Source organism: Clavelina lepadiformis, chromosome 4 (genome assembly GCF_947623445.1).
Source record: "Clavelina lepadiformis chromosome 4, kaClaLepa1.1, whole genome shotgun sequence".
Lineage (NCBI taxonomy): Eukaryota > Metazoa > Chordata > Ascidiacea > Aplousobranchia > Clavelinidae > Clavelina > Clavelina lepadiformis.
The window spans coordinates 24,465,155-24,491,961 of record NC_135243.1 but is presented as its reverse complement, the minus strand read 5'-3'; the positions used below and the strand labels follow the sequence as shown (position 1 = coordinate 24,491,961).

General features: G+C 37.3%; 4 protein-coding genes across 4 annotated transcripts; all 4 read right to left on the bottom strand.

The window, feature by feature from the left end:
* Positions 1-205: 205 nt before the first annotated feature.
* LOC143452024 (uncharacterized) lies at positions 206-2,438 on the bottom strand. The gene is made up of 3 exons (XM_076952840.1): positions 1,762-2,438; positions 1,177-1,264; positions 206-865 (listed from the first exon to the last, which is right to left on the bottom strand). Exons 1-3 carry the CDS (start codon positions 2,280-2,282, stop codon positions 818-820), a joined length of 657 nt encoding a protein of 218 aa, XP_076808955.1. The 5' UTR covers positions 2,283-2,438; the 3' UTR covers positions 206-817.
* A 2,788-nt stretch (positions 2,439-5,226) lies between these two features.
* Positions 5,227-11,192, bottom strand: LOC143453088 (disintegrin and metalloproteinase domain-containing protein 19-like). Its single transcript, XM_076954236.1, has 15 exons — positions 11,059-11,192; positions 10,838-10,929; positions 10,042-10,191; positions 9,659-9,744; positions 9,223-9,401; positions 9,022-9,116; positions 8,443-8,601; positions 7,901-8,098; positions 7,578-7,744; positions 7,244-7,438; positions 6,815-6,980; positions 6,415-6,529; positions 6,150-6,261; positions 5,770-5,956; positions 5,227-5,331 (listed from the first exon to the last, which is right to left on the bottom strand). The coding sequence occupies exons 1-15, from the start codon at positions 11,159-11,161 to the stop codon at positions 5,227-5,229; spliced, it is 2,109 nt and encodes a 702-aa protein (XP_076810351.1). The 5' UTR covers positions 11,162-11,192.
* LOC143451969 (disintegrin and metalloproteinase domain-containing protein 19-like) lies at positions 5,277-26,444 on the bottom strand. Its single transcript, XM_076952761.1, has 16 exons — positions 26,284-26,444; positions 26,063-26,154; positions 25,298-25,447; positions 24,913-24,998; positions 24,556-24,734; positions 24,355-24,449; positions 23,584-23,742; positions 23,037-23,234; positions 22,714-22,880; positions 22,378-22,572; positions 21,951-22,116; positions 21,576-21,690; positions 21,301-21,412; positions 20,927-21,113; positions 19,929-19,994; positions 5,277-5,331 (listed from the first exon to the last, which is right to left on the bottom strand). The coding sequence occupies exons 1-14, from the start codon at positions 26,384-26,386 to the stop codon at positions 21,002-21,004; spliced, it is 1,929 nt and encodes a 642-aa protein (XP_076808876.1). The 5' UTR covers positions 26,387-26,444; the 3' UTR covers positions 5,277-5,331; positions 19,929-19,994; positions 20,927-21,001.
* Positions 14,759-20,055, bottom strand: LOC143453087 (zona pellucida sperm-binding protein 4-like). Its single transcript, XM_076954235.1, has 11 exons — positions 20,047-20,055; positions 19,929-19,994; positions 19,512-19,626; positions 18,240-18,342; positions 18,076-18,169; positions 17,647-17,787; positions 17,165-17,334; positions 16,731-16,902; positions 16,111-16,181; positions 15,829-16,006; positions 14,759-15,602 (listed from the first exon to the last, which is right to left on the bottom strand). The coding sequence occupies exons 1-11, from the start codon at positions 20,053-20,055 to the stop codon at positions 15,489-15,491; spliced, it is 1,233 nt and encodes a 410-aa protein (XP_076810350.1). The 3' UTR covers positions 14,759-15,488.
* Positions 26,445-26,807: the final 363 nt, after the last annotated feature.

Below are 26,807 nucleotides of genomic sequence, written 5' to 3'. Positions count from 1 at the left end.
GAAGTAGATATTTTTGTCGCCGGCAAACAGCATTAAGTACGTTCTTTTTCCATTTTGACGTCATCATTACCCGCACGTACGTCACAAACATATTGCAATTTTGCGGCTTTTATGAAACACTTTTGGAAAAAATAAGCTCAACCATACATGCGTGCTGCATCAGGCTGCTGCTTTTCTCACGCAACACACAAAATAAACCTTTCAGTTCGCGCGATTCTTAAACGTTTTTACGTTTATTCGTGATTATCATGTACAAGGTGCACAATATAATGCTGCAGCATACAATAGATGAATGATATGTACACAAAATCTTTCTCTATTAAATAAATACAAGCAAACTAAAAAGAATATTTAAGTGAAATACAAGTATCACTTATAAATGTAATAAAACACACATCGTGCAAGATGTTGTAAATATAAATACTACGTGGTTATTAATACAAATGTAAAACGTTTGTAATGTAAAACAACAAACAAAACAAATGCTAAACATTGATAATAGCGACTTATTATGCTATATACTCAAGTATATTGGATTTAGACTTAATGTTTAGTTAACTTATTGGTCACACATTTACAATCCAATAAATTGATGTTAAGTTATAAATAAGTTCAAAGTGCTGGTTGGAAATGGATAAAATATGTGAATATCAAATGACGGTTGTAAGATAAACCAATAAGCAGAAACTCGTATGGGAAGTCTTAATAGATGCGAAGATACATAAAAGTTATGATATGCAGATGACGATTCTAGGATGGAGCTAAAGATGGCGATTCATGAGTAAAGGTTTTGAGTTGTTTCACTTCCTGGTCGGTTTTATGAAGAATTTGTTCTTGCCAGCAGGTTTCCAGGTCCCAAGATAACCTAAAATAAAACAAAATCATTCCCATTTAAATCCAATCAGTAAAAACATGCATATTCATCGCAACAAACATATTGTGAGTTTTAAACTTTGCGATCTATTTGCAGTTGTGGCCTTGTAGTTATTGCAAATTGCTTTTACCAAACACGCAGTTTCCATCTTTAGAATACCTCCAAACAAAATAGAAGCTAATGACAGTGATAAAGGCCGTGCTCATAGCAAAAAAGATATATCTAGGCCTACTGCTCGTTCAAAAGATGTTTAAACGTTGTTGAGAGATTTAGGCTTTACAAAATAAATAAACATCACGAACTCTGTCGTTTAAAGCTAAGTTTCCCATTGCGCTTGCTATGTCGTCTCCACTGTCGTTACGGTCATCGCTGTCATCGCCAGCATTTGATCTGCAAAGCAAAGCACTTCATAACATGCAATATATTATTATGATATATTGTAATGTACTGTGTACTATATAACCTATACTAGAATATGTTTAAACTTTAAAATAATTTTACTCAATAAACAATGAAGCTTGTTCAACTTTCCCGAAAACTGGGCTTTAATTTCATGCTGCAAAGTCTCAAACCATTAGAAAAAAACTTTATGTGTTTTCAATCAAAAGTAAATTGTAATGTTTTAAAGCGATTTAACTCCGCAATCAAATTTATGTCGTTTTCTAGCCTGAAATGTTTGCAACGTGCTGGACTTTTTTGCCATTTCTCGTCGGTAACGTTCGGTTTCGGATTCGGGTTCGGCTCAGCTCGGCTCGGGCTCGCATTCTTACAAACGAAGTCAAAAGCGTAAATTCTTATATTGAAATATTATTGGATTTCCGCAACCCAATAATAAAACACGCGGTCACTTTCAATCAAAACAGATCGAAATAATAAATAAACCTTACCTGCTCATGATTTCGTCATATCTGCTTCTTCTCCTCTGTTTGCCGAGACAGAATATTCCTGTCAATGAGCTTCCCAACCCACAGTTTAACGCTTTGTCGATCGCTTCGTCCACTTCATCTCTTGAGAGAAATGTTTCATCGATCCCTCTCTCATTCTCAACCCTTCGAGCGATCTCAAACAAGAGCACAGCACAACAAGCTAACTCACTTTTCTCGAAGTCTTTCACAATTGGCGAATTAAGTTTGTTTTCCAAAAACAATTCATATTTTTCGTTGAAACTAGAATCTGACAAAATGGGCTTCAACGTCTCCCAGCTGTGAGCTTGGCCTCCAACAAAGAGTCTTCCATTTCCCTTTTGGTTTGGGGTAGGTTTTGCTTCAATTTTTATTTGGTAACGACCACCGCTAAAAATGAAATGAGGTCTTGCTTCCCATTCATCTCCGTCAACTTTAGCTTTAAAGGACTTGAGTAGGTCTTTGCCAGTGAATTTAGATGCATCAATTTTACGCTTCTGAACCATGATACTTCACTAAACTTTATTCACAACTAATTGAACTAACTGACTTGTCTATTGAGGTAACGGTTCAAAGATAGTTTAGATTTCTAAGCGTCGTAAATACAAACTTTACTCAAGTGGCCAAGAATAAACAGTTGGGTTAAGGTAACTTAAAAAGAGCATTCAACAATATTTTAAGGGGCCTCTGAAAATCATGCTATCAACGTCAAAATATGCCGGCAGCTCCGTGACGTTAGTTAGCTTTCAACCGTTACAAACAAACGCACGTAAAGCTGTGTGACGTTTGAAAACGTCTCGGTTGGCTGACATTTAACGGATTTTAGATGGCAGCGAATGAGTAAGCAGACTACGAACAAACGCACGTATTTGGCGATAAATTATCCTGGCAACAGGTCGCACGTTTGGTCTTTTTACAAAATGAGCAGCGAACAGTATTATGGCTGTTAGTTGCGTCATAATGATAAATTGTTACGTAGCTTAATTAAACAACGTTTCTTTCGTGAGTCACCTGACTTGCTTACCGCAACATGTCGTCCATTGTTGCTTATGTCTTAATACATTCTATAAATATCATGGTATTATTCGCAAATATCAACTTTTTGTTCAAAGTCTGATGCAGATCACGTTTCAACTTTCAACCGCTCAAGAACCTTCTAGGTTCACGTCGATGAATCACGTCTTGCGCTGCACGGAAATTACTATTGTGACGTAATACGCGACAGCGCCTTCATCTCCAGGTCGAAAATGCGGAAGCAATAACTCTGAGTCTGCTTTGTAGTTGAATAGTTAGAACTCTGAGTTGCGTGTTCGACAGCCGGTGTAATACTGTTGTAATAAACCATGAGACCTCTCGAAACAAAATTTAGTGACAATTTTACAAATTCAGCAACAAAACGATGGTGACCATGACGAGCAATATTCTCACATAACCATGTCTGGTTGCCAACTATTTTAACATAAAATGTTACTGCAGTAACTAGTTAAATCAAAGCGCGCAAGTAGCTTGTTATTTTGGTCGACTTCTTTTGAAGTAAGCACCTGCACACTAAGCAATACACAAGATTACCAATTCCAATCACTTGGCATGACTGTTGACAATTGTAGAAAGCCAACTAGCAATAAATAAACTAAAGCAATATTTTCCGTGCTGTCACCTGCATACGTGGGCACAATTAACACTGGGAAAGATTGGAAAGCGGAAGCAATACGCTTCTTAATTTACCACCCACCACTAAGTGACGAAGCAATGTGAATATTCATAACACAGTCATAACTTCCTATCCAATACAGAGATTATCTTTATTGTCTAACCACAGAACACTTTGGAATAGAAAATAGCATTTGCTGGTGATTTAAGACGAGTAAAGTTTATTGAATCGGTTTCTCTGTGAACTGAATATATCAAGGTAAATAAAATTTACAAAATGCTGTCTAGTTTCGAAAAGTGTTAACGTGCAATCGTACAAGTTAAAACATGGCGGTTGATCTAGTAAAACACTACAACAATCAATCAAGTATGATGTCACAAAATGCCGCTTCCATCGGAGGGATTCGACCAGTTTTTCTCTCACGTACATGTCCTTCACATAGAAATCATATGAACTACGTGGATTATTTTCTGGATATAATATGACGTCACTTTAGATTAGCTTGACAGTTCTATAAGAAAGTTATCTTCCGATGAGCCGAAGAGGTCCATAAGTGATGACGTCACTTTCCAGTGCGCCTTTATCCATTTCCATGACGTCACGGCGACGACGTTTTTTGCTGTTGCAGGACTGAGGCTAAAGAGCAGAGAAATATTTAGATTGACGAAACCAGTCGCTGCCAAAGAACGTTGAATAACTTCGTCTTCAAACGCTCGTGTGAGGAAGTTGGGACAAAACTCAAAGACGGAGAAGAAGAGAAAACCTTCATATGCGTTGTTCAGACGAAATATCGCGTACACAAGCGTGTTCACTGTGACGTCATTGTCGTTCGCTGTGATCGAAATCGCAAAATTGACGTCTCGAAAAAGCAGAAAGTCAACCGAAAATGTCGCGGTATCTGTTGCACTGATGATGATCAAACTGCAAAATGTAATGTTATTTAACAATGATCATTATGACGTAACATACATCGAATTCTTGATACACCAGTGAGACAAAAAATGTGAATATCACCTAACAAGGCAAGATGAAGAAAATAATAAACAATAAATTCGTCCCCGGCACAAAACAAACAGTAAAAGTGTTAAGATAACATTTATAAACAATAAACAATAAATGACGACACACAGCGGGTTGAGGTTGGGTGTCTGTGCAGAGACGAGTAGAAAAACGTTTATGCATTATTCTAGAGTCGCTGAATAGCAAATATTTTCATAATTTTCATAAAATATAATGCGACTATATGATTATACATTGATATAAAATTAAAATAATTGACTAAATGCCTTGAAAAAATCTAAAATTATAATTATGGACGAGCTTAAAGCACTAAAATACTATCAGTCAATCAGTACATTCATAGGCTAACAATGCAGTATTAAAAATTTGCAATTTCGGTACTCGGTAATTTTAAAATGTTTACTTCGAGGCTTTGAGAAATATGTCTTCAAAATCTTCATTTTAACTAAACCTTAATGCCAATTTTAGCGCTTTTTGTTCTTGTTTTAATCTACAAACGTCTAATAAAGGCGCAAGGAGTGAAATCACTTATCACCTGAAGTAACCTTTAATTGGACCCAATAATTAGACAAAGATTGCACTTACAGCAGGATCCGCTGCACAAAACGTACCGAGTACCGGCAAAGTACCAAGCTACTTCTTTGAAACAATAGCGTATACCGCGAACGTCATTACACTTTTTGCCAAGTACCGGTACCGCTACCGACGGTACTTTTAACGTACCGACTGCCCACCTCTGCACATAGGTGACAATTTAATAGACTTCTCACTTATATCATTCAGGGGGGTGGCCCGCTATCAACACTTCCTCCACCACCAGGAGAGAAGCAATCTGGAGGAGCAAAGCCATCGAAGCAGTGACAGTTTCCGTTGTCGTTGCAGATCTATGAAAGATTAGTGTTGAACGGTTAACGTACGACTTAAAGTTTCAAGTCTGTGCAGCAGCCACATTGCTAATAACCTTAAGCCTGTAAATGATCGATTAACGACTGAATTATTATCATTTTATCGCTACTGTATAAATAAAATTTTATATTTTCAATAAGATATTCTTAACTATTGTGTTAACTATAACTCTTGTGTTACTGTGCAACCACGGAATATGACACCAATGATAGGAATTTACTTGCAGGTGATGTTTGTTTTCAGCAAAGTGACGTCACTTGTGGTAATACAAGTACAAAGTTAATCAGCTGCAACTTACCCCATTTCCACTGCAGTTGTTACTAAGTTACAGCCAAAATCGAACATGGAATAATACATCCGATTGTATGAAGCTGTAAAAATATTGACATCTAAAATAGTCACAAGTAGAAAATTACCTTTGAATTATCAGCACAACCCATCCATTGGCTGACGTAGGTTGTGTCGATAAATCCTATATCTGGGTTACGCACTTGGACCACACAGGTTTCGTTTGTTGCAGGAGTTAGGTAAAACAAATCACGATCGATGGGACCTCGCACAAATGAAGGGATGACGCAGTAGAATTTACCACATTCAATGTTGCTACAGCAAAAAGAAACGTACAATTGACATAAATAAAAACTTAATAAACTGATTTCCAACCAAGCTCTTAAACTCTGAGCATACATGTGATATATTTGCATGCACACTTGAAATTAATGGAACCATTTGATCCTTGCAACACTTTGTCATCATCCAACAACAAGAAACAGGTGAGAATGTTATAAAACCTCACTTCAATGTACAAGCAATATACGGTGAGGTTGTTGAAGTAAAATTGAGACCACAATTGCCAGGACCAATTCCCAGTGTGTTGAAAACATCACAGGAATGAGCGTAGCTTGAATCTGCGTTAAACAAGATTTTGTTGTTAGTATTAATCAATTCTCAGTATAGTGAAAACAACTGAACAGCGTAATTACATCATTGAGCCTTAAACTCAATATTGCAGTTGGAAATGTTTTAAATAAAATACAAATGATAGAAAGTTTTTCATCAACCTGGACCATACGATAACTGGCACATTCGATCACGGCTAATGCAGATTCCGCCACTGCAGCGATTAGTCCCGTTATTGCAAAGTCCACCATCTTCTACCAAGCGGTTCGCTGGGCACTGAATAATTGTAAAGGTAGTTGGTCATTTTCACATTTTTTGCTGTTTCTTTTCTCAATTTAAGCAATGACTTAAATTATTAAAATTCAAAGCCTAAATAGTTTGTTTAAGAATTTAAATCTAATAATTATTTCTAACTTAGAAAATGAAATTTAAGCAAAAAGATTTCTATTTCTATACAAGATTTATATTTAAAGTATGTTTTAAAAAAAACTATAAAATTAAAATTATTAAACAAAAATAGATTCCAGGAAATTTTATTTTTGTGGCAGCTTTTCAACTCACAGATTTGTTCTGTCCATTGCAGTATTCTGGCAGATCGCAATCACCACAAGATTCCCTGCATTGAGTACCGGGTGGGGCGACCTTGCACTGATGCGAGAGACAGCACGCCTCCGAATCGCACTCCGCAAAGTCCCAAAGCAAACAAGCTGCCGGGTTGCAACATCGACTAAGTGTTTCCACAAGAAAACAAAAAATTTAATGTTTTAAACTCTTTGTTTTGCTAAAATGTTGGTCTTGTATTAATTAATTATCATCAAACATATTCATCGACTCGAAAAAATACAACGAGAAGCAACTAATTTCAATCTTTGCATTTGTATGATTTTATTAAAAGCTTTGTAACTTAACCTCTATATAAAACTGAATTGTAAGAAAAAAATAACAGTTCAGTCCATAGACGAGAAACTAGAAAAAACATTAAAGACGTACCTTGTACATTCCAGCACCGTACCGCAGTCACATTCCTCTCCCACCTCCACAATCTTATTCCCACACGACGAGCGAGGGATCAACGACGCGATCTCCGGCTTATCGAGGAGGCAATGCCCGGTCGATAGTTCAAGTTCAATTTTAAGTTGCTTGATGCTGCAATTGGACCACTCTGTAGGAAACGGACGATCGCTCCTGAAGAAGAAATAGATTTCCAATAAACTCTCCACTCATTTTAGTGAATAAAAAATAATGCAAATTAATCTCGATGCTCAGCATTTGCCGATTCAGTTTCGATTTCAAAGCTTGCGCTTAACTGAACGTTAAGACTCACCGAAGCCTTGCAAACATAATGCAGTCTCTGTCCCCTTCTTCACATAAACATGGACCAGGTTGAGGTTGGTTTGGGTCATTGTCATCGTGACGTAGGCCGAGACTGTGGCCAACTTCGTGGGTTAAAACTTGAGGGGTGAAACCGAGACTGTTGTTCAACGCATAAATCTGCAAGTTCAAAAAATGTGAAACTTTTGAAGTATAAATTTCAAAAATAAAAGTTTAATAAAGTATATTTTCCACAACGACGTCGCCAACTAATTAACAGTAGCAAACGAAGTTCGTGATATGAGAGCAAAGCTCACGGGATAAGATGAAACTCACTGAGGAATAGGTGATAGATTCTGGTTGACACATTGCAGCAATGTGGGCAATCCCAACAATGTTGGTGACGTTTTCTTCCCGAAAAAGACCCAACCCTCCCTGACGGAGGTAAATGGCGTGGTCGGATTTTACCCAAGGCGACGTGGGAGGGTCAACGGCGACACGAATCGATCTGTAGCGAGTCATGTCCACAAACGTCTGCAAAAGATTTATTTATCTTTTAAGTCTTGATTCCCTCAAAACTATTATGGAAAATGATTTTACTGAACTGTAGCAAACTACAGTGACAAAAGTGCAGTGTAGTGAGGCAGACAGAGACATTTGACATAACGACAAGTTAAATTACAGTTAATTAGAGAAAATTTACTTGTTAAATTACTGTTATTTTAAAAAACGTTCAAAACATATTCCAGTGCCCATGAAATAAACGATCTTGCTATCCGGCCCTCTGAGACAAATCCAGGGACGGACAGACGGACGAACATCCCGTTACTATGAACAACTTTGCTTAAAGCAAGTTTGTGGAATATGATAGCACAGACCTGATATAGATCCTCTTCGTTTACAAAGATTTGATCTCCCGACCTCCAGTTCTCAACGTTACTGACAACCGTACGAATACCCAATGGTTGAAATAAGGTGTCCATGTAATTCGCAAAATAAAAGACCGCGTTCAAAACACTTGCATCTGGAAGGAAATTCTGTAACATACGAAAAAATAACAAATAATTTTAGAGTTTGCTTTCGGTCAATTTACAGTTTCAGTGAAAAATATTCAATACAACTGTTCATGTTAAAAACGTTTCAAGTTAGAAAGGAAAAAATTGCTTATGTAAAATATATCATCATACGTTGATGGCACAAACTTTGCCGATTTGGGTCGGTAAGTACCATCACTACCATCACCAACTCCGCATAAAAATCAAAACCCTCATCACATTTGTGAGCTGATGAACTGAGTTTTGACACAGGGTAGGGATCGAAAAATTGTAACAAGTTCATAATCATAACACGGGTTTCAAACACGACCGAAAGTGTCCACAAACATTGCAAACCCAAACACTGCGTTCGCTGATAAAATGTTTGTAATAAGACTTCGACAAAAATGTGTGAAAACTTACAAAGTTTTGGGCAAACACAAATTGCAGATGAATGTATCGGGTTTGTGATGAAATATCTCGTTTATTTCTTCGAACACTCTCCATTCCATCAAAATCTGATAAACAAAAACGTTATTCTGCTACGTAAAATCTATCACAATAGACATCATATGTGTGATTATAGTATGTACGTTTGAATCAAATCACGGAAAAATCTCACACCTGTGTTGATCCCAAAATTTAACTTTTCATTTCCGGTGATGTTGGTCAACAAGTCGGTTCCACAGACACCTTCTGGAATCTTCAAAGCTGATAGTTTGAAGAGGACGTGTCCAAGAGTTCCATTGTCGTAAAGAACCGGCCGGATTACGGCAATATCACCATCCATGAATATGTCAGCTCTGTGTACATAGACATCATGAAACCATCATTAATTTCACAAAGGAAAATTTTAATCCGATAGAAAAAAAGTGGTACGGACAGTTTTAAAGAAACTTCTCTTTGGAATTCTTTATATGAGTAAATTTGATGAGCAGTTTAATGCGACAATATACTCAAGTAAAGTACTCAATATATACTCAATATATATACTATATATATACAGTATACTCAATATACTGCGACAAGCAATACACTCAAATGATGGCAAATTAGATACCTAAAAGGTTCAGTACGAACGATTGCTTTGCTGACATCATTGTTTCCATGAATGGCATAACCGGTATATTGGCGGAAATTCAAATCCTACATTTAAAAGATATTATTATTACCTGTCATTGTCACATCACAATTAAACAAAATTAACTTCAGTTGATAAAACAATTTAAAAAAAGTATCGGTAACCGTCTGTGTTGAAATTAATTAACAATCGGCAGTTCATCTTCCACAGGCTCTATTCTGGCTAAGCTAGCTCAATTTTCTTGGATTTTAAGACAACAATGCTAACATCATTCTAAAATAGTTGAAACGTACATTAAAAATGTTTTAAAATAGGTTATATCTAATTTATTATTATTAAAAATTCAGTGATTTCTAAAATACCTCTGGCTTTGGAAACAAAACTTGCCCGGAATTTGGATCTGTCACACAAAAATGCTTATCCACCACATCAACATTTAGCTGAAGATCTCTGAACACATATTTTTCCGAAGCGTGAAATGTGACTTGGTGTTTGTGTAGGCCTGGCTGGTTCTAACAAATTGGATAAAAAACATAAAAGATCTTTTACAAACTGTGCTACTACAAGCAATGACACAGAGTAGGAGAAAATGCTGAGGTATCGGTCTTTACTACTTTACAATGATGTAGTCACTAAGTCGCTTTAGTCCTGAACCAGAGTGGAAAAGTTTGCCAAGTGCACAGGACAATAAACTTTTTTGCGAGTATAAATAATGGCTGTGATTTGATCTTGTTCCACTGGAAGTTTTTCACCGAAACCAAACCAAAACAGCAAACTTTCCAATCTGGGTCCAAACTGCAGAGTATGGTAGGAAGGCGAACTAAATTTTATTGGTTATTTTCCTTTTTTTGTAAGTTTTTTTTTCATTTTGATGTTCTGCAGGTATTTACTGCAAATAGATAAGGCCTATAAACATTGACATTTAAACAATTCTCGTGATCATGTTAAACTGTTAAAGTATGGTATAATATAATAATTCCCAATTACAGTGCAACGGTCGCACTGCACGGTATCGAACCAAGTTAGCATCATTACGAGCCAAGCCCTTTAGTCTACCGAATAATGTAAATAAATCTAATCAATCAACATCTACCATCATGGTAGTAGCCCTGCTAGTAATAGAAACGTTCACGGGAACCTTAACAAACATAAAATTACCTGAGTTTTCAAATTGCTTGACCATTTGTCGTTTATCTTTTGTTCGATTTCAACCAGCTCAAAATTTGGCAAAGAACCCAAATTCCGTTCGTCTAGATATTAAAGATGACATAAAACTTATCCCTTTCGATTAATTATTACTTCATTGTAGCTGCTCGAAGAAGCAGAGTCTCGGAGCTTGTCGTAACTTGTCTATATCTAGTCTCTATTTTCACACTTACTGAAAATTTCTTCAAACTCCTGATCTCCGACAACCGGTACTGACAATCGTAGAAAAATACAAGCGATGACACTAAAACAGACGAGCTGAATTGATTCCGTCATTCTTTGGCTGCAGATCTTTATACAAACGTTATTCTACGCAAGATGCTGTGTATAGAAAGGTTCTGTGACAATAATACATTGGTGAGAACACTCATCAGTCAAAATTAAGCATAAAATCTTTCCAAATAGAAACAAAGCCAACCACGATGTTCGATTTTCTAAAAACAAAATAGCTTCGCAGACCTACGCATATGTAGCTCGTCGTATGCTGCATGTCGTGTCCATCTAAGGCTGTCACTATTTCACCGGAAAAAAAAACTGTTCATTCGATGCTGATTTTTGTAGTTTGACGAAGACGTTCTGACGTAATAATCTGAACTTAGCCCAAATTGACAACCATGGACGCCTAAGATGGGCGGCTGAAGTGGCATTTTCTACCCTGGGATTATATTTTTTCTAATAATAAATAACCAATGGCTTTTAATCGCGACCTTTTTTTCTTTGCATCTCGCCCCTTTTGTTGCATTTGTGTCGGAACAATGGACAAAGATTTGACGTTACGCGGTATATGAGTCGTTGTTGCGGATAACTTCATTCCCCGAATCCCCGCTGACCGCTACTGGTTAACAATCTCGCACTTACGGTGCGTCACGTGATTAACCTCACACTAGCCCAGCTTGAGAAGCGATAATCTTTTGTCTCACAAGTCGGTCGTTGTCGCTGTTAGTGCCGTTGACCGTCGCATTGTTTGCACTGGAGATAATGCCTTTGTTTATGTCACAATGCCGGTTTCAGTACAAAGCAACAGGATGCGCGACCGCGAGTCGTCGACGGCGAATCTTGCGCCTAAGAAAAATCTTGCCCGGGTAGTTTCAGTGGAGAGCTCGAAATTAAACCCTAGGTTTCGTGTTTATCTTTTCTTGCACTGGCCTTGTCGTCTTTCAAGCAGTGTTGTTAAAAGTAAGCCAATGGATTTCTTGCATTTACTGCGTGACAATAACGGTAACAATGAAAGTGTAATCGTTATTGTTACGCAACAGTAACAATGATAATTTGAAAACTAACCAACTACAGTATTGCCTTATACTTTACAAACCAATAAAGACATAAATTTATGTTATAAATATAAACGTAAACTCGAAACGTGGCTCTTGAAAATTTACGGTATGGTCAGATCAGGTCACGTGTTAGAAACTTTGATTACATTCCGTTACCTCTTACCGCCGTTTCGACATTAATTCTAAATCTGAGATAAAACCGTATGTACCCCACATTTAAAAAATAACTGGTACCTCTGTTTCTTAAATTAGGGGAATTCAAGTTGATGACCTCCTCGTGGTGAATCCTGGAAACTGACGTCTGTCAGGCTAATATCAACAACCTGAGAAAAGCCCTCATACGAAAGAAGAATTAGGGGAATGCCCAATTCATGTAAAGACCGTGAAAGGAACTGAGAAATTTCGGTTAGGTGTCATGTCGACATTCTATTCTAACTCACAACGAAATGTTAAAGAGTTAAAATCAACTTTTGGCATGGCCTTTTCTCCTAACCTAACCGCCTACGTTCAATTTTGTGCTGAGTGACCTTCATAAACAGTCACAGTCACTTTCTTTAAGTGAATGGGTCGTTGTGTCTGTTTATTCATCTCTCGGGTTTGTGGGCACATAGCCAGGGTTGCCATCGGTCTGGACTTAAAAAAAACGACGGCTAGGAAACTAAAGAAGAATACTACCTTAAGTGCACAACAGGAGAAGACAATACACTATTTGCGTGTTCTTAATTTTGGTATCTCTTTTGTCTAAAACGGTATAATAAAGGTGTCGAAATGCCCAAAAAATAATACCCTCTACCCTAAAAATAAAGCAAAAATAAAGACGCTTCTTAGAAAAAAAGACAAAAATATTTTCTAAGACACAGACCTTTAAAATAAGGACAAATGTTACAAATAAGGACGGCAACCCTGCGTATGAGCTATCAAGTCACTTTACCACTTTAAACTTTACGGCAACTCCCCATCACGTGAACATATATATGTTTGGTTAACCAATAAGAAGTTAGCTTATCTGCGTTTGCTTTTCCCATTGTTTATCATGTACTGTTTTGGCTTGTATTTGGCACAAGACGCCAGGTCAAACAAAAATATACCTAGATAGCAAATACCCTGCCTAGGATCTTTATGCGTTTCGCAAAATATCGTTATCTCTTTCTAGTATAGAGCAACAAAAGGCACAAGGAACAATTTTACACCTGCTGACACTCCTCAATTGCTGACAACATTTTACACCTTTCTGCGAGCGCTCCAAAGATAATCTGGCGGCTGATACTGCATAAAATCATCTTTCTTGAAGATTCTGCTTGAGTATTGTGTAATTGTGTTTGATAAACGTTCGAGCTCTTTTGGATAAAAATGGCAAATCTTTCGCGCATGTTACACTTTCAGTTGGTATGTTCTAATGCAAACGTCTTCAACTTTAGACAGTTGGATTAAAACATTCTCCTATAGAGGGTCACTTCCCAATAGAAGGACAACTTGAAGCGGGCAAAACGCCGATTGTGACGATGTCGCAAGCCAAAGCGTCCTATTAAAAAATGTAAGAAATTTTCCGGTCCAGTGCGCATGTGATGTCGATGTGGACTGGTTTGTTATGGTTTTGGCGATAGCTGGTTGCAGGTCAAGGCCAAGTTGTAAATTTGGTGTGGGTTGGATGGAATTTTGGTATTTTGCATTATCTGTTCTAAAAATGTAAGCTCAAATTTGCTGTAAAGTTTTGGTGGTCGTTGTAGAAATTTTGGTACAAGGATTCTGTCCAAACTCAGACTGTTGGCAATCATAGCCTACATCTCGTTGCAAGCCAAAAATCAGGAGAGGTTCATGATGTGGTTTTGCCATAGCAGCTTCTTGATTTAATGCACTTTGTATTGAAAAGCCTATCTTTTTAAATTGGGTCATGACCCAATAAAGACAAAAATCACACTAACTTTTTGGGTAAATAAACGTGGTGTCCTTCCGCTATCTAGCGGACAGTGTGGCGAAGGCTACATAACTTCCCTTCCTTCGAAAAAGTGAAACGGGCGAGCATTTTATCATATTTGATAATTAATTAATAAAACTACACAACTGCTGGGGCAAATTTCACAATAAACTTAAACGGGTCGCAGGGTTTGGCAAGAGCATTCCAGAGACTGCAAAATGCAGTAAATGGGGCAGAGTTGTTGAAAACACGGGATGCAGGAAGCAATAATGAGAAAGTTATCAACATTATGGGCATCTGGAAACCAAAGTAGGATATACCATATGACACAATATAGAGAAAAACTGTAAAGAATAAGATTTAAACAAATTTCTAAATTTATATTATAGGATACTATGCTGACATGGTAAAAGTTAATAACAAATGCGAACCATCAAAACTACAGCGTACATACAACTATAATGCAGTAATGCTTTTCAGAAGGTTCTTTCCGTGTAAGCTGGGCATCGACGCCTGTGTGGTAAACTGCCGTGAAGCAATGCTTCAAAAACTTGGGCCATGCCGGAAAATTTGCCAAACAGACAAAACAACGTCACGTCCATTCAATCTTATCGGGGTCACCAAAATATAAAGTGCAACGAAAGACATTACGCTATATATATGTTCCTGATCGACCACTGAAGCTAACTTGATATTATTTTATTGGTAAATAACATGGCCGGAGCACAGACATAACTTGACGTGGAGAAACGTCTCAAACGAAAGTCTCTTGGTTTAAAGGACGACTGAGTCGAAATGCGAACAGGAAATAAAGAGAAAATCACAATAATTCTTTGGGCAATTAAACGTGGTGTCCTGCCGCTACCTAGCGGAAGAAGTGAACGCTATAAACTGTGAATAATAAAACACTAAGCGCTATTGGAACACGCAATACACAAGATTTTCAAATCATTTAACATGACTGTTGACAATCTCAGAAGGCAACTATCAAGAACTAAACTAAAAAACACGGCGGTTGACCCAACGAGACACAACAAAAATCCACCAATTATGACGTTGTGATAATAGCAAACGTGTCGTTGAGAATCAATAATAAATAATTATTCATCACATTGAAAGTTTGACTTTCATACTGTGATGCTTCACTGACTATCAAGGGTTAATGAACGCGCTTTCTATGGAGTCATATTAGCGAACAATCGATCAAGGAATAATTAACAACCTACAACCGCAAGAACACGCTCAGTTAGCACAACGTCACAAAATGCCACTTCCCGCGCTTACATCGGAGAGATTCGATCAGCTTTTCTCTCACGTACATGTTCTTCACATAGAAATCATATAAACTACGTGGTTTATTTTCTGGGTATAATATGACGTCACTTTAGATTAGCTTGACAGTTCTATAATAAATTCATCCTTCAATGAGCCGAAGAGGTCCATAAGTGATGACATCACTTTCCAATGCGCTTTTTTCCATTTGCATGACGTCACGGCGACGACGTTTTTTGCTGTTGCAGGACTGAGGCTAAAGAGCAGAGAAATCTTTAGATTGACGAAAACAATCGCTGCCAAAGAACGTTGAGTGACTTCGTCTTTAAACGCTCGTGTGAGGAAGTTGGGACCAAACTCAAAGACGAAGAAGTTAAGAAAACTTAAGCAACTACAACTACATTTGCTTGCGTTAACATACAACAATTCTTATGTTTGTACAACAAATTGAAAACCAACTATCCGGCCAAGACAATACTCACATCAGGGCAATCGCAAGTTCTACAGACGCTTGATTGGCAGAAGAGATATAAGTGCTGATTCGCCAAAGCTACGTTGCTCCAGTACAATGTTAAAAATGAGAAACGAACGCTCTGTGACTCACAATTAGTGATTATGACGGTGGCATTCTCCTCACCAAGTGGGTCTTCAGCGGGACAACTGCACACAGTGAGTAAATAATTTTGCGCATTTTTAAAACGAAATCATTTCTACAGGAAAAGGCAAGTTTAATGGAGATTGTTACAAGATCTATGGCGTACTACCTGTCTATTATGACATCATAATAAGGCGAAGAAGAAGGTTCATTGTTCTGAGTGATCCAGCAGCGTTCCACCTAAAGCAGAAATATTCCTGATCAGATTAAGTTTCTTAACATGAAGCAGACCACGCCAACCAACAATGAGTTATGCTAAAAGCTTAAGTTGAAGATGAAGTTGAAGATGAAGTTCTCAAAAATAACCAGTACTGCTCAACAGTTAGCATGAAATAAGCTATGCTAATTGCTGAATAGTTATCATGAAGTAAGCCATGCTAATTACTGGACAGTTAGCATGAAGTAAGCCATGCTAATTGCTGAACAGTTAGCCTGAAGTAAGCCATGCTAATTGCTGAAAAGTTAGAATGAAGTAAGCCATGCTAATTGCTCAACAGTTAGCATGAAATAAGCTATGCTAATTGCTGAAAAGTTAGAATGAAGTAAGCCATGCTAATTGCTGAACAGTTAGCATGAAGTAAGCCATGCTTATTGCTGAACAGTTAGCAAGAAGTAAGCCGTGGAAATTGCTAAACAGTTAGCATAGCTTAGCTTGGAACTGCAACTTTCTTCAGACCACATTGCTAGCTTATAGTCGCCGTCAATCAGCAAATCTATTTCTAGAATTACCTTCAAGAGAAAACCTTCATATGCCCTGTTGAGTCGAAGTGTCGCGTACACGTGCGTGTTCACTGTGACGTCATGGTCGTTCGCTGTGATCGGAATCGCAAAATTGACGTCTCGAAAAAGCAGAAGGTCAACCGAAAATGTCGCGGTATCTGTTGCACTGATGATGATCAAACTGCAAAATGTAATGTTATTTAACAATGATCATTATGACGTAACATACATACATCGAATTCTTGATACACCAGTGAGACAAAAAATGTGAATATCACCTAACAAGGCAAGATGAAGAAGATATTAAACAATAAATTCGTCCCCAGCACAAAACAAACAGTAAAAGTGTTAAGTTAACATTTAGTTAAAGCTGAATAACTAAACTGTACGAACCCATTGTCAGTAATCGTTAATTAGTCGTTAGCAACCAAACGCCAACATACTTAGCCTCGGGATTGAACGGTACAGCTGTATCGCTGAGGTTTTTATGGTAAGTGCATGTGAAATCGAACACAAACCCACGTCGCGTCCTCACTATGACGTTGTTCGAGGCGGGGAGGATTTCTCTCAACGTTTGAAGCCGGTATGTGTATGAGATGGTGGTGTCTGTCTCCTGGTGGTTATAAGATATCGATGAAAAATAAACAACGTAAAGTTATTTGATGTCACTGTGGATGACAACAATCTTGGATTGAGGCTTGTTTATTTTGGAAATCAAAGACAGTTTTAATTACAATTGATAAATCGAGTTCGGTTGTTTTGTAATAAATGAGTCGTTGTTGCCACAAAGCACATCAAAAACAAAGAAGAAAATATCCAGCTTGTTTCTCATTCGTCGCTTCACAATGACGCAATAATATTACATCGTCTAACTATAATGACGTAATAATTAAAACGTTGATGCGTCACAATAAGCTGCGGGTACCTCAACTCTGCTCCCGCACATCGCCGAGTCGGGGTCAGATAAATTTTCCAGGTCAAAGGTCAAAGTCGCGCTGCCCGTAGGGGATTCCCCGTCGACGAATGGTTCCGGTTTGACGACGCACAGCGGGTTCAGGTTGGGTGTCTGGGCAGAGACGAGTAGAAAATCTTTTACGAATTATTCCAGGGTCGTTGGATGGCAAATATTTTCATAATTTTCATAAAATATTACGCGAATGTATGATTATACATCGATTTCATATCAAAAATCATTCTAAATATCATACTATTTTATATATATTATATATATCGATATTCATACTAAATATCTAAAATACTTAGTTAAATGCCTTGAAAAACTCTAAAATTACAATTATGGACGAGCTTAAAGCACTAAAATACTAGGAAATAACGCGAGCAAAATCTAAGTTACATCAACAAGAGGGTTGTAAGGTGCATCAGGTCCATAAAGAACCAAATCTTGCGAGATGTCGTATCCAGACGCCACAAATGGGCACAGCTCAAATCTAAAACAAGAATGACAAAAATAAACCTGCCCTAAAGAGCTCTGCTGATGTCACAAAACAGAATTCTGACCTCACACAGACAGCAGGTGGTCCGCATGAATATTGCAGGTTGATGTCTTCCACCAGAACGTCAAATGAAGTCCATTGATTGATGGGGTTCACGGCAGGACAATCTAAATTGAGAAAAGTGAAAATATCGTAACAAGCATTGAACTAACCACTAAGCAACCTGTGTGTCAGACATTTGTAAAATAGCACGTTCGTAGATTGTGATTGATAGATCCAAGCAAGCAAGCAAGTCAAAACTTAATATGCTAATATATAAAACAGGGCATGTCATGCATTTATAAAGGATGACAATTCATAGACTGTCAATCATAGATTTAGGAAGCTAAGGAGTCAAAACAAGGTAAAATATTTACATGAGCAAATGTTTGAAGTACGCAGGTTTGTATGTTGTTATATGTAGTTTAGCACTAAATTGTTTTGTCATAATTCCACAAAAATTACAGAGCCAAGTGCCTCGTTCGCCCCAATATGGCTACAGTCTAGTAAAATTAATTGTGTCTAACGAAGCTTCATTTAAGTTTCAGTATTTCAACATTTCCAATACAAATTTCAATCATTTTAAAGTATCTGAGCTTGAGTAACTTTTATTAAAAATCTGTCGTTTCAAATTTTTACCAGTTGTGCAAATGAAGAATATCGAATAAATTTAGGTTAAAAGTCACATAGACATCTCACTGCGAAAATGCAGTGTTAAAAATTCGCAATTTAAATTTCGTAAACCACGTGCAAGGGCAATATTTCACTGACTGGCAGAGATGGGCAGCAATATACCATCGACTCACTGTACCACGGTACTTTTCAGTAGCATCGATACCGTCGGTACTAAGCACCGAATCCCTGTCCTGAATTATTTTATTCAAGGAATATAACTCGGTTCGGGTTGACACTTTCAAAATGATTATTCCAAGGTTTTGAAAAATATGTTTTTAAACTTTCATTTCAATTGAACCTTAATCTCAATTTTGGCTCTTTTTGTTCTTGTTGTAATCTACTAATGTCTAATCAAGTCGCACAGAGTGGAGTGACATACTTTTGGACCTGAAGTGGCCTTTAATTGGACCCAATAATTAGGCAAAGATTGCATTTGCAACAGGATCTGCTGTACAAAATGTACCGGGTACCGGCAAACTACAGGGTTACGTTTTTAATACAGTACCGAATACCGGAACAGTCGGTAAATTTTTTGCCAAGTACTGGTACCGCTACCGACGGTACTTTTAACGTAACGACTGCCCAATTCTGCACATAGGTGACAATTTAATAGACATCTCACTTATATCATTCAGGGGGGGTGGCCCGCTATCAACGCTTCCCCCACCACCAGGAGCGGAGCAGTCTGGAGGAGCAAAGCCATCGGAGCAGTGACAGTTTCCGTTGTCGTTGCAGATCTATGAAAGATTAGTGTTGAACGGTTAACGTATGACTTAAAGTTTCAAGTCTGTGCAGCAACCACATTGCCCATAACCTTAAGCCTGTAAATGATCGATTAACGACTGAATTATTATCAATTTATCGCAACTGTATAAATAAAATTTTATATTTTCAATAATATATTCTAAATTATTGTGTTACTGTGCAATCACGGAATACGACACCAATGATAGGAATTTACTAGCAGGTGATGTTTATTTTCAGCAAAGTGACGTCACTTGTGGTAATACAAGTACAAAGTTAATCAGCTGCAACTTACCCCATTTCCACTGCAGTTGTTTGGGCAAGTTGACGTGAAATCAACACAAGCAGCATTCCTGCACACCTGGCAAAATATAAATACAACCAAATAATTTTCTGCTTCCAATTTTATGTACCGGTGTCATTAATCTCTTGTCTTCATGGGGCACTACAGTACAAGTGATTGCTCAGTACACTTGTAGCATGTTTATCTTCAACGAGCGACATGGGGTAACATGATGAAGTAAAACAACAGAATCTGTCAAATGGCGATTTAAAAATGGTTGACATATGATGTCACTAAACAACTTTCTTATTCTAAAGTCTAAACAATATGGAATTTTGCACGAACATTTCAAAGTATAAGACACAGTAAAATTTAGGGATGGGTAATAAAAGTAAAAAAACTTTTCATCCAGGCACAAATCTTATTCTAGCACATCTGGAAAGTCAGGCAAGTTTTCAACTGATCACAAACTACCAACTCATTACATCATCCACAAAGTATGTGGTCAATGATCAGTATTTCGTCATAAAGTTGGCTGCTTTGTAAGCGATCATGCAAGTTATCGAATGTTGTTTTGGGGTGGTGTTCAACAACTTTCAATAAAGCAAATGCAATAGAGACAATTTAAGAACAAAGTCTACTAAGATAAAAGTAAAAGAAAACAAAGGCAAGAATCAGAAGTAATGCCAGGTTCAAAATCTGATACAAGCCGATCATTCAAAACATGCAACAACCGGTCAGCTTTCGGGTCTAAATCTGGCTGGACCATCCCATTAAAATTTCAACGAAGTTACTAAACTAGCCTCGCTCCCCGCTGCGTAACTAATTCTGTTTGAATGCATTCCAACTCATGATTATCAGCGTTGTGATATACATTACATTTTTGTTAATATGATAAGATTCTCGAATAGTAGCAAGTTACAGCCAATATTGATGACATAATCAACATCCGATATTGTATGAAGCTGTAAAAAGATTGACATCTAAAATAGTCACTAGCAGAAAGTTACCTTTGAATTACCAGCACAACCCATCCATTCGCTGACGTAGGTTGTGTCGATAAATCCTATATCTGGGTCACGCACTTAGACCACACAAGTCTCGTTTGTGACAAGAGTTAGGAAACGAAAATCACGATCGATGGGACCTCGCACAAATGAAGGGATGACGCAGTAGAATTTGCCACATTCAATATTGCTGCAGCAAAAAGAAACGTACGATTGGCATAAATAAAAACTTAATATACTGATTTCCAACCAAGTTCTCTGAGCATACATGTGATATATTTGAATGCACACTATAAATTAATGGAACCATTTGATCTTTACAACACTTTGTCATCATCCAACAACAAGAAACAGATGAGAATGTCATAAAATCTCACCTCAATGTACAAGCAATATACGGTGAGGTTGTTGAAGTGAAATTGACCCCACAGTTGCCAGGACCAATTCCCAGTGTATTCAAAACATCGCAGTAATGTGCGTAGCTTGAATCTGAGTTAAACAAGATTTTGTTGTCAGTATTAATCAATTCTCAGTATATTGAGAACAACTGAACAGCATGAAGGTATCATTGAAACTTTAACTCAAATAAACTTTAACCACAATAGTTAAAATATTATCAAATGGAAAATGAACAATTGAAGTTTTCATCAACCTGGACCATACGATATCTGGCACATTCGATCACGGCTAATACAGCTCCCACCACTGCACCGATTAGTCCCGTTATTACAAAGTCCACCATCTTCTACCAAGCGGTTCGGTGGGCACTGAATAATGTAAAGTTGTTGGTCATTTTCACATTTTTTGCTGTTTCTTTTCTCAATTTAAGCAATGACTTAAATTATTAAATTTCAAAGCTTAAATAGTTTCTTTAAGAATTTGTATTTAGTGTTTGAATTAGAAAACCAAATTAAAGCAAAACGATTTCTATTTAATTTAAATAGCACTTAAAAAACTAAAAAACTAAAATTATTGAACTAAAATAGATTCCAGACAATTTTATTTTTGTTGCAGCTTTTCAACTCACAGACTTGTTCTGTCCATCGCAGTATTCTGGCAGATCGCAATCACCACAAGATTCCCTGCATTGAGTACCGGGAGGGGCGACCTTGCACTTATGCGAGAGACAGCACGCCTCCGAATCGCACTCCGCGAAATCCCAAAGCAAACAAGTTGCCGGGTTGCAACATCGACTAAGTGTTTCCACAAGAAAATAGAAAATTTAATGTTTTAAATTCTCTGTTATGCTAAAATGTTGGTCTTATATTAATTCTCATCAAACATCTTCATCGACTGGAAAAAACACAACGAGAAATAACTAATTTCAATCTTTGCATTTTTATGATTTTATTGAAGGTTTTGTAACTTAACCTCTATATAAAACTGAATTGTAAGAGAAAACAATAACAGTTCAGTCCATAGACGAGCAACTGTAAAAAACATTAAAGACGTACCTTGTACATTCCACCACCGTACCACAGTCACATTCCTCTCCCAGCTCCACAATCTTATTCCCACACGACGAGCGAGGGATCAACGACGCGATCTCCGGCTTATCGAGGAGGCAATGCCCGGTCGATAGTTCAAGTTCAATTTCAAGTTGCTTGATGCTGCAATTGGACCACTCTGTAGGGAACGGACGATCGCTCCTGAATACAAAATAGATTTCTAATAAAATCTCCAATGATTTTAGTGAATACAAATTAAAGCAACTTAATCTCGATGTCCAAAGCATTTGCCGATTCAGTTGCGATTTCTAGGCTTGCGCTTAACTGAACGTTATGACTCACTGAAGCCTTGCAGACATAATGCAGTCTCTGTCCCCTTCTTCACATAAACATGGACCAGGTTGAGGTTGATTGGGGTCATTATCATCATGACGTAAGCCGAGACTGTGGCCAACCTCGTGGGTTAAAACTTGAGGGGTGAAAGCGAGGCTGTTGTTCAATGTATAAATCTGCAAGTTCAAAAAATGTGAAACTTTTGAAGTATAAATTTCAAAAATAAAAGTTTATTAAAGTATATTTTCCACAATGACATCGCCAACTAACTAACAGTAACAAACGAAGTTCGTGATATGAGAGCAAAGCTCACGGTATAAGATGAAACTCACTGAGGAATAGGTGATAGATTCTGGTTGACACATTGCAGCAATGTGGGCTATCCCGAGAACGTTCGTTGAGTTTAATTCCCGCAAAAGACCCAACCCTCCCTGACGGAGGTAAATGGTGTGGTCGGATTGAACCCAAGGCGACGTGGGAGGGTCAACGGCGACACGAATCGATCTGTAGCGAGTCATGTCCACAAACGTCTGCAAAAGATTTATTTATCTTTTAAGTCTTGATTCTTTTAAAACTATTATGGAAAATGATATTACTGAACTGTAACAAACTACAATGACAATAATGCAGTGTAGTGAGGTGCACAGCAACATTTGACATAACGACAAAGTCAAATTACAGTTAATTAAATAAACTTTAATTGTTAAATTACTGTTATTTTAAAAAACATTCAAAAAACTTTCCAGTGCCCATGAAACAAACGATCTTGCTCTCCGGCCCTCTGAAACAAATCCAGGGACGGACGGACGGACAGACGGACATCCGGTTCCTAGGAACAACTTTGCTAAAAGCAAGTTTATGGAATATGATAGCACAGACCTGTAAAAGATCTTCTTCGTTGACAAAGACTTGATCTCCCGACTCCCAGTTCTCAACGTTACCGACAACCGTACGAATGCCCAATGGTTGAAATAAGGTGTCCATGTAGTTCGTAAAATAAAAGACCGCGTTCAAAACGGCTGCATCTGGAAGGAAATTCTGTAACATACGAAAAAATAACAAACAATTTTAGAGTTTTCTTTCGGTCAGTTTACAGTTTCAACAAAAAATATTCAATACAACTGTTCATGTTAAAAAGGTTTCAAGTTAAAAGGGAAAAAATTGCTTATTTAAAATATATCATCATACGTTGATGGCACAAACTTTGCTGATTTGGGTCGGTAAGTACCATCACTACCATCACTAAGGTTACCATCACTAAGGTTACCATCACTAAGGTTACCATCACTAAGGTTACCATCACTAAGGTTACCATCACTAAGGTTACCATCACTAAGGTTACCATCACTAAGGTTACCATCACTAAGGTTACCATCACTAAGGTTACCATCACTAAGGTTACCATCACTAAGGTTACCATCACTACCATCACTAACTCCGCATAAAAATCAAAACCCTCATCACATTTGTCAGGTGAGGAACTGAGTTTTGACACAGGGTAGGGATCGAAAAATTGTAACAAGTTTATAATCATAATACGGGTTTCAAACACGACCGAATCATGTGTCCGCAAACATTGCAAACCCAAACACTGCGTTCGCTGATAAAATGTTTGTAATAAGACTTTGACAAAAATGTGTGAAAACTTACAAAGTTTTGGGTAAACACAAATTGCAGATGAATGTATCGGGTCTGTGATGAAATGTCTTGTTTTTTTCTTCCAACACTCTCCATTCTATCAAAATCTGAATAACAAAAACGTTATTCTGCTACAAAACATCAATCACAAGAGACAGTGTATATGTGACTATGGCACATACGTTCGAATCAAATCATGAAAAAATTTCACACCTGTGTTGATCCCAAAATTTAACTTTTCATTTCCGGTGATGTTGGTCAACAAGTCGGTTCCACAGACACCTTCTGGAATCTTCAAAGCTGATAGTTTGAAGAGGATGTGTCCAAGAGTTCCATTGTCGTAAAGAACCGGCCGGATTACGGCAATATCACCATCCATGAATATGTCAGCTCTGTGTACATAGACATCATGAAACCGTCATTAATTTCACAAATTAAAATTTTAACCCAATAGAAAAACTGGTATTAGCGGTTTTCAAGAAATCTCTCTGTGGAATTCTTTATATGAGTAAATTTGATGAGCAGTTTAATGCGACAAGCAATACACTCAAATGATGACAAATTAGATACCTAAAAGGTTCAGTACGAACGATTGCTTTGCTGACATCATTGTTTCCATGAATGGCATAACCGGTATATTGGCGGAAATTCAAATCCTACATTTAAAAGATATTATTATTACCTGTCATTGTCACATCACAATTAAACAAAATTAACTTCAGTTGATAAAACAATTTAAAAAAAGTGTCGGTAACCGTCTGTGTTGAAATTAATTAACAATCGGCAGTTCATCTTCCACAGGTTCTATTCTGGCTAAACTAGCTCAATTTTCTTGGATTTTAAGAAAATAATGCTAAACATCATTCTAAAATAGTTGAAACGTACATTAAAAATGTTTTAAAATAGGTTATATCTAAATTTATTATTATTAAAAAATTAGTGATTTCTAAAATACCTCTGGCTTTGGAAACAAAACTTGCCCGGAATTTGGATCTGTCACACAAAAATGCTTATCCACCACATCAACATTTAGCTGAAGATCTTTGAACAAATATTTTTCCGAAGCGTGAAATGTGACTTGGTGTTTGTGTAGGCCTGGCTGGGTCTAACAAGTTGGATAAAAAACATAAAAGACCTTTTACAAACTGTGCTACTACAAGCAATGACACAGAGTAGGAGAACGTTCTGAGGTATCGGTCTTTGTTATTTTACAATGATGCAGTCACTACCTCGCTCTAGTCCTGAACCAGACTGGAAAAGTTTGCCAAGTGCACAGGAAAATAAAATTAATTGCGAGTATAAATAATGGCTGTTGTTTAATGTTGTTTCACTGGGACTTTTCAGCAAAAACAAACCAAACCAAAAGAGCAAACTTTCCAATCTGGGTCCAAACTGCAGAGTATGGTAGGAAGGCAAACTAAATTTTATTGGTTATTTTGATGTTCTGCAGGTATTTACTGCAAATAGTTAAAGCCTATAAACATTGACATTTAAACAATTCTCGTGATCATGTTAAAGTATGGTATAATATAATAATTCCCAATTACAGTGCAACGGTAGCGATGCACGGTATCGAACCCAGTTAGCATCATTACGAGCTAAGCCCTTTAGTCTACCGAATACCGTAAATAAATTTAATCGCTCAGCTACGATACCATCATGGTAATAGCCCTGCTAGTATTAGAAATGTTCACGAGAACATAAACAAACATAAACTTACCTGAGTTTTCAAATTGCTTGACCATTTGTCGTTTATCTTTTGTTCGATTTCAACCAACTCAAAATTTGGCAAAGAACCCAAATTCCGTTCGTCTAGAAATTAAAGATGACATAAAACTTATCCCTTTAAATTAATTATTACTTCATTGTAGCTGCTCGAAGAAGCAGAGTCTCGGAGCTTGTCGTAACTTGTCTATGTCTAATCTCTATTTTCACACTTACTGAAAATTTCTTCAAACTCCTGATCTCCGACAACCGGTACTGACAATCGTAGAAAAATACAAGCGATGAGACTAAAACAGACGAGCTGAATTGATTCAGTCATTCTTTGGTTGCAGATCTTTATACAAACGTTATTCTACGCAAGATGCAGTGTATAGAAAGGTTCTGTGATAATAATACAGTGGTGAGAACACTCATCAGTCAAAATTAAGCATAAAATCTTTCCAAATAGAAACAAAGCAAACCACGATTTTCGATTTTCTAAAAACAAAATAGCTTCGTAGACCTACGCATATGTTGCTCGTCGTATGCTGCATGTCGTGTTCATCTAAGGCTGTCACTATTTCACCGGAAAAAAAACTGTTCATTCGATGCTGATTTTTGTAATTTGACGAAGACGTTCTGACATAATAACCTGAACTTAGCCCAAATCGACAACCATGGACGCCTAAGATGGGTGGCTGAAGTGGCATTTTCTACCCTGGGATTTTATTTTTTCTAATAATAAATAACCAATGGCTTTT